The sequence below is a fragment of the Quercus suber genome, unplaced genomic scaffold (assembly GCF_002906115.3).
Source record: "Quercus suber isolate HL8 unplaced genomic scaffold, Cork oak 2.0 scaffold_300, whole genome shotgun sequence".
Classification (NCBI taxonomy): Eukaryota; Viridiplantae; Streptophyta; class Magnoliopsida; order Fagales; family Fagaceae; genus Quercus; species Quercus suber.
The window spans coordinates 869695-877524 of NW_027069756.1; the positions used below are offsets into that span (position 1 = coordinate 869695).

Genomic DNA, 7830 nt, shown 5'->3' on the forward strand with positions numbered 1-7830 from the left:
AAAGTATTGTTGGTTCCCTTCCCATCCACGTACCACAGGAATCTATCTTTTCACATTAGAAGAGACCATATAGAAAACAATTATAACTTTGGAAGGCCAAGCAACAAGAAATTTGATATAGTATCTGTTTATGTTCAGCATTAGGTCCTTCACACAAGTACTCACCCAGCCCCTTCCTCAATGAGTCACGAGCAAGCCATCCCACATTGCATGGGAACAATGGTTTTTCTTTATGATAATTTAACAATTCTTAAGCAAGGAATTCTCGAAACAAAAACAAATACTAAAAGCTAGAAAAAGCTTATAATGTTGAAACTGGCAACTTATTTCCATAAATTCAAGCAACAAACCTCTCTATACTACCAGGTAGGGATTATAGCCTCAAATTTACAATACCAACAACCACTGATATTTCACACCCGATTACTAGAATTGGCAACAAACATCCAATCTTTATGCATTCAAAATTACAACCACCAATTCATAAACAGACAAATAGCCAAAAATTTAAGATCTGTTATTTCTTTGCATATCAACTAAGAAAAAGAAAAAATTTATGATCATTTATTTCTTTCCATGTTAGCTAAAGAACCAAGTTTGAGACAGAACGCTGAGGGGTTCATCTGACAATATCTCAATAATAGATAGGCCTGCTAAAAGCATCTCCTTCAGTCAACATAGTTCACATTGCTTTTGTCTATGAAACAAGCATCCATTTAAAAGGAAAAGTAAAATAATTCTCAAACATTATCAAAAATCAAAGCATATTAGAAGTTTTCAAGAGCTGATATTTCCTTTCAAGCATTCTATTAAACACGTCCAGGACATATTCATTTACTGCAATTCTTGAATATCTATTACGCAAGACGAGACCGCTACACTCAGTAGAGCTACAAATAAGAAAGTGAAAGACAGAACAAAATGACAATCCTTGCAAATACAAAAACAAAGTATAAAGAGCCACTGTCTTCTTAAATATTATATGAAGTAAATTCACCGTCAAGAATATCACCAGAGAAATTTTTACCTGAACGCCGCTGATCTATTCGCTCTTGCGGTAGGTCTTTTCGTCTTTGCGGTGGAGCTGCTGCGGCTGAGGCGGATCAGCGAGGAGAGAGAAAGAGAGAGCTTGCACGGAAGAGAAAGAGGGAGATTGTTTTCCGCCAAAACTTTCCTCTTTCGGAGCTATTATGAAATCAAATTATAAAGAAAAATTGAAACTTCAGGGGGGGTTTTTTGCAATTGCCCCAAAACCAAGAAGAGCTTTTGTATTTTGGCCTAATTATTTTTTATTATAAATTACAAACCGAGTTTTAATAAGCAAATTACATTTTTCTACCTTAATCTATAACTTTGATTTCACTTAACCTTCTAAATTATGATGTGCTTAATTGACCCCCAAAATTATAACATCATTTCAATGTCACCCTATCATTTGTTTTGGAGTTAAGTATGAAAAAATTTACCATTGAAATATCAATTTATTCATCTTGCAAAAATGAATTGACAGATAAATTAGTCTTTTAATTTTAAAATCAATCAAATTTAACAGCAAAAATAAATAAATAAATAAATAAGTTAGAGCTAGGTGTAATGCATTTCTAAAATTTGGGGGAAGGGGAGCAATTAGGGTTAAGTGTCTTTCAAAATTTTAGGGGAATTAAGTGTAATCAAGGTGATAGTTTAAGGTGAAAAACATATAATGTCAATAAGTTACAAGACTCTTACTATGAATCCAGTACATTTTCCTTTAACCCACAATATTATCAATAATCAATCATAATAAAATATTTTTCAAAAAACATTTTCCATCCAAACTAATACAATGAGATGAATTTAGAACATAATAAAAATAAAATGTTTATGATTGGTGTTGGCATTTCATTTAGGAGTATATTTTAAGATATTTTTTTGGCATAATTTATTAGTTGGGGTAGAAAATTTTGAACATGGATGTCTCCCATTAAAAACACCAAAAAATGCCAAATAGTTGAGCTACATTGCTCTTGGATAGGAGATTATAATTCTAGGCATTAGATTTGATATATGTGATTCAAAACCCTATTTTCCTTTCTCCAATATATAAATGAATAATAAAATAAAAAAGAATAGGGGATTTGATTTTTCATTTTGAATATTTTAATGGAGGGCCTAATGGCAAAAACACTCTTTACGGTTTCATTTCTTCCTTATCACACCTTAAGGTTTTTTTATTTGTCAAATTGTCAATTCTTCCTTTTCTATTCTTCCTTATCACTCCTGTTATTATAAACAAAAATAATAATGTAACCATCACATGATTAATGATGCAATTTAGTTGGTGAATTTTCTTTAATGTGGTTAGGTGATTTTTTTAATCCATAAGAGTTAACAAAAATTAGTCACTTTGATGAACATGAAAGCCCCAATAGCATTCTTTTACAATTGAGAGCATTTGCATGAAACAAGGAATAATAGAAAAATGACTCAATTTTACACATTCAAACCCTAAAATATCTCGTTAAAGATATGTAAATTTATAAAGTTGTTAAAGTAATCATACTGATATTACTTATTTTAGTTTCTTTAATTTATTTTTTTATATACCCGATGGTAAAAAGAAAGTGGACAATGAATGTGCGAAGAAAAGAAACAATTAAAATATTTTAATAAAATATAGTTTCTTTTTAATAAAACAACCTGATTGTGTAAGGAAAAAAAGAAAAGAAAAAAGAAAAATAGTAAGCCCTCTGGCCCTGTTTGTAGAGCATTTATAATTAAATATTTTTAATTTTTAAATAATATTATAGGACAAAGTTTAATTACAAAATTAGTTGTAGTTTTAGGCTACAAACTCATTCAATATCTTTTTATTGGAGGTGAATTTTGACAAATCCACCATTAGATCGCATCTTCTTCTTATATACTCCATGTTTACAAAATTTCAAGAAAATTAAAGATCAATAACTATGTCATCAATAAAATTTTAAATTGCAAGTTTTTGTAATTTAAAATTATGCATAAAATATAATATTATAGATTATATAGTAAATGATATCCGATTGATACAAAAATTGACATGTGCATTAGGAGCGTAATGAACACATAATTCAACGATTAGATTTTTAAAATATGCAGTAATATTTATTTTATTAAGTGAGCTTATAGCCTAAAACTATAATCGATTTTGTTGCTAAACTTTGTCTAATATTATATACATTTTTACGCAACTTTTCACCGCCTATTTAAAAACATTACTCAAACTCAAGCGGTGGCATACGACCGCCGAGGCCGAGCAAGCCAGTGAAAAGTGAAGAGGCACAAGACGCTAGTATTGTAACTACTGTTTCATCAAAATGCCCAAAAAATCACCAAATTTCCCTTATTGTTAGTCCAAACAAAAAACAAATGTCACAATCGCAGCCACAGCGACATTCTAAATCGAAGTCGGAGCAGTGGCAATGGGAGAACGCCACCGCCGGAGCCGCTGCCGGATTCGCCACTGTCGCCGCCATGCACCCCCTCGACGTCGTCCGTACTAGGTTTCAAGGTACTATCCTCTACTTTGTTTTATTTTTTTTTAATGTTTTTGATTTGAGGTTATGAAGTTGTTTGAATCGAATTGGTTTGGTTTTGTGTGTGTGTGTGTTTTTGCAGTTAACGATGGACGAGTTTCAACTCTTCCAAGTTACAAGAACACGGCTCACGCTATTTTCACCATTGCTCGCTTGGAGGTTATGTTTGGTTTTATAGTTACTTTTTAGGCACTTAATACTTTATTTTAATATGGTTATATTCATTGTTCAAACTTGACCGTGCTTAGGTACGTATACAATTTTTCCTTCCATTTGTTCTTCATAAGAATCATACAGAACCTAAGTTATCTTGGAAATGCATCTTACTGTTATTGCTAGTTGCTACCCTGTTTTGTTGATTTCTATTCATAAAATATATATATATATATATATTACAGATTTCTAGCTACATATTACTGGGTTTGCCTAGTTCACTTCCCGTGTTAGAACTAAGGTTTGGTGCTCGGCACCGTTACAACTATGACTTATATATTATTTCCTTTCAATTATGAGCCTGGTGTTTTCATTTATGATTTATCATTAGTACTTTATTTGACTTAAAACACTTCTTTCTATTTTATACCATTTTCTTGATAGGAATGTTATTGCTCTGTGTTCAGGGTCTCAGAGGGCTTTATGCAGGCTTCAATCCCGCAGTTATTGGGTCAACTGTTTCATGGGGTTTATATTTCTAATGTCTCCCATTAAAAACACCAAAAAATGCCAAATAGTTGAGCTACATTGCTCTTGGATAGGAGATTATAATTCTAGGCATTAGATTTGATATATGTGATTCAAAACCCTATTTTCCTTTCTCCAATATATAAATGAATAATAAAATAAAAAAGAATAGGGGATTTGATTTTTCATTTTGAATATTTTAATGGAGGGCCTAATGGCAAAAACACTCTTTACGGTTTCATTTCTTCCTTATCACACCTTAAGGTTTTTTTATTTGTCAAATTGTCAATTCTTCATTTTCTATTCTTCCTTATCACTCCTGTTATTATAAACAAAAATAATAATGTAACCATCACATGATTAATGATGCAATTTAGTTGGTGAATTTTCTTTAATGTGGTCAGGTGATTTTTTTAATCCATAAGAGTTAACAAAAATTAGTCACTTTGGTGAACATGAAAGCCCAATAGCATTCTTTTACAATTGAGAGCATTTGCATGAAACAAGGAATAATAGAAAAATGACTCAATTTTACACATTCAAACTCCAAAATCTCTCGTTAAAGATATGTAAATTTATAAAGTTGTTAAAGTAATCATACTGATATTATTTATTTTAGTTTCTTTAATTTATTTTTTTATATACCCGATGGTAAAAAGAAAGTGGACAATGAATGTGCGAAGAAAATAAACAATTAAAATATTTTAATGAAATATAATTTTTTTTTTAATAAAACAACCTGATTGTGTAAGGAAAAATAAAAGGAAAAAGAAAAATAGTAGGCCCTCTGGCAATGGGAGAACGCCACCGCCGGAGCCGCTGCCGTATTCGCCACTGTCGCCGCTATGCACCCCCTCGACGTCGTCCGTACTAGGTTTCAAGGTACTATCCTCTACTTTGTTTTATTTTTTTTTTAATGTTTTTGATTTGAGGTTATGAAGTTGTTTGAATCGAATTGGTTTGGTTTTGTGTGTGTGTGTGTGTTTTTGCAGTTAACGATGGACGAGTTTCGACTCTTCCAAGTTACAAGAACACGGCTCACGCTATTTTCACCATTGCTCGCTTGGAGGTTATGTTTGGTTTTATAGTTACTTTTTAGGCACTTAATACTTTATTTTAATATGATTATAGTCATTGTTCAAACTTGACCGTGCTTAGGTACGTAGACAATTTTTCCTTCCATTTGTTCTTCATAAGAATCATACAGAACCTAAGTTATCTTGGAAATGCATCTTACTGTTATTGCTAGTTGCTACCTTGTTTTGTTGATTTCTATTCATAAAATATATATATATATATATATATTACAGATTTCTAGCTACATATTACTGGGTTTGCCTAGTTCACTTCCCGTGTTAGAACTAAGGTTTGGTGCTCGGCACCGTTACAACTATGACTTATATATTATTTCCTTTCAATTATGAGCCTGGTGTTTTCATTTATGATTTATCATTAGTACTTTATTTGACTTAAAACACTTCTTTCTATTTTATACCATTTTCTTGATAGGAATGTTATTGCTTTGTGTTCAGGGTCTCAGAGGGCTTTATGCAGGCTTCAATCCCGCAGTTATTGGGTCAACTGTTTCATGGGGTTTATATTTCTTCTTGTAAGTACCAATGTTTTGGTTGTCTGAGATTTGAGTGTTTAGATTTTCCTAGTCCTTTACGTGGCCAATGCCTGTTTGAAAAATGTAGAGTTTTAGCAGGTAGACAGTCAAATGTAAAACTTGTTGTCACACCTTATATACATTTAATAAACTTGTATTCACACCCTAAAATTTTAAGTACCAATGCTTTCACTTGTAATTTCTGATTTAATTCTTTGGATAATTTTTTACTTTTATTTTTAAATTTATTAACAAAAAAATTTGTTTTATTTGTAGCTATGATAGAGCAAGACAAAGGCATTCTAAAAACAAGGAAGGGAAGCTTAATCCTGGTCTTCATCTTGCTTCTGCTGCAGAAGCTGGAGCTTTGGTGAGTTATGCAAACTTCTAATATATGATTGGGAAGACTAACATAGGATATGATTTTTTTTTTTTGTTAAACACATTTTGATGGCTGTTCATAAAAAAGTGTTGTACAAACCTGTTGTCATTACCTGCTTTACTTGTATCTGGCACATGATACCCATTTTGGCCCACATGTCCAATTAATGCTTTTATTTCCAAATCTTTGCACTTGTTTAGCCTGGGGTGTGGCAGGATAGAGGAATTTATCAATATTGAAATTATGTAATTAATAATTGGAGATTAGAAATGAAATTTGTGGTCTGTAAACTGTGTAGAAATTAAAGAAGTAAGTTCAGTTTATTGGGTACACAGTAACAACCATGAGGGGTAGCATAATCAGCTGGAAATCACGCCTCATGAAGCAGAGGTCATTGGTTTGAATCCCCCTCCCTGTCCTTCCATACTCGGGGTTGAAGTGTTGGCGTTGGCTCATTTTGAATTGTTATTTTTTTATTAATTGTTGTCACATTATCACTCCATATCCTGGTTGCTTTAGTTTCTAAGTGTTTAATGAGAAGATAATACCTTATTCCTTACCTATGGCATTTTTATGAGGTAGATACAGGTGTTACATTTGGTTTTCTTACTAATGATTCCAAATATGTGGCTTTGCCAGGTTTGTTTGTGCACGAATCCTATTTGGCTTGTAAAAACAAGGTTGCAGCTGCAGACACCTCTTCATCAAACTCAACCATATTCTGGGCTTTATGGTCTGCTCTGCATCTTACATTAAATTGCTAATAATCTGCACTCTCAAATATCGCTTTTCCTTGTGAGTCATATCAACTTTGGCTCTAAGTTGTAGCATCACATTAAACTTAATTATTTTCTCTTGTGCCATATAATTTCTTTTTTTCGAAGAAACATCAAAGCTTATACTTGTTCCAATCCCACCCTGCACCTTAATCATCTCAGCTAAAGATCAATCATGGTGATGTTGATTTTTAGAATTTGGAAGATAGCCTTTTTTATCAGATTGATTTTATTTAAGTTGTTTTTAGTATAATTTATAATATAAAAGTTTCCATCATGATCGCTTTGTTTAGATGACAAGAATTTTTTTAAATGAAGTGCTAATTAAGGATATTAACTATATGTTGAACTAGTTTGCACTCTTTTAGTTGATTTTATTAGTTTTTTTTATTTTTTTATTTTTTTTATTTTGTTCTTCACTTGAAAACCAACTGATATGCTTATATCTTTTATCAACTTTCAGATGCCTTAAGAACCATAATGAGAGAGGAAGGCTGGAGTGCACTTTATAGAGGGATCATTCCTGGTCTTTTTCTGGTATTTTGTTGTCTCTTATCTATTGCCTTATGCTTTTTTTAGCTTGTATTATTCTCTTTCAATTTTGCCATTGTGCTCAAGCAGAAATGAAATTCACAATTTTAATACTGCAGGGCAGAGAGAATAAAAAATTATTCTAGAATGATGCTTATGTATATAAATTTGGATGCATGTGAATATTAAAGAACTAAACGTTGTCAGCATTAGTAATGCTAAGATAAATTTTTATGCTTTTTATTGCTTTAGATTTTTCCCACTTAGAGGTGTTTGTGCTGCTTCAGCAGGTTTCTC

The 7830-nt window shown here is 31.8% G+C and overlaps 1 protein-coding gene and 1 long non-coding RNA gene across 2 annotated transcripts; both read left to right on the top strand.

Moving 5' to 3' along the window:
• Positions 1–3264: 3264 nt before the first annotated feature.
• LOC112017502 (uncharacterized) lies at positions 3265–4247 on the top strand. The gene is made up of 3 exons (XR_010632577.1): positions 3265–3529; positions 3637–3713; positions 4175–4247. It is a non-coding gene; the product is annotated as an uncharacterized LOC112017502 (long non-coding RNA).
• A 747-nt stretch (positions 4248–4994) lies between these two features.
• LOC112027808 (folate transporter 1, chloroplastic) lies at positions 4995–7826 on the top strand (the record flags this gene model as incomplete). The annotated part of the gene is made up of 7 exons (XM_024060452.2): positions 4995–5117; positions 5228–5304; positions 5768–5844; positions 6121–6214; positions 6866–6959; positions 7466–7539; positions 7821–7826. Coding segments are annotated over exons 1-7 (459 nt in total), but the record flags the coding sequence as incomplete, so codon positions are not given.
• Positions 7827–7830: the final 4 nt, after the last annotated feature.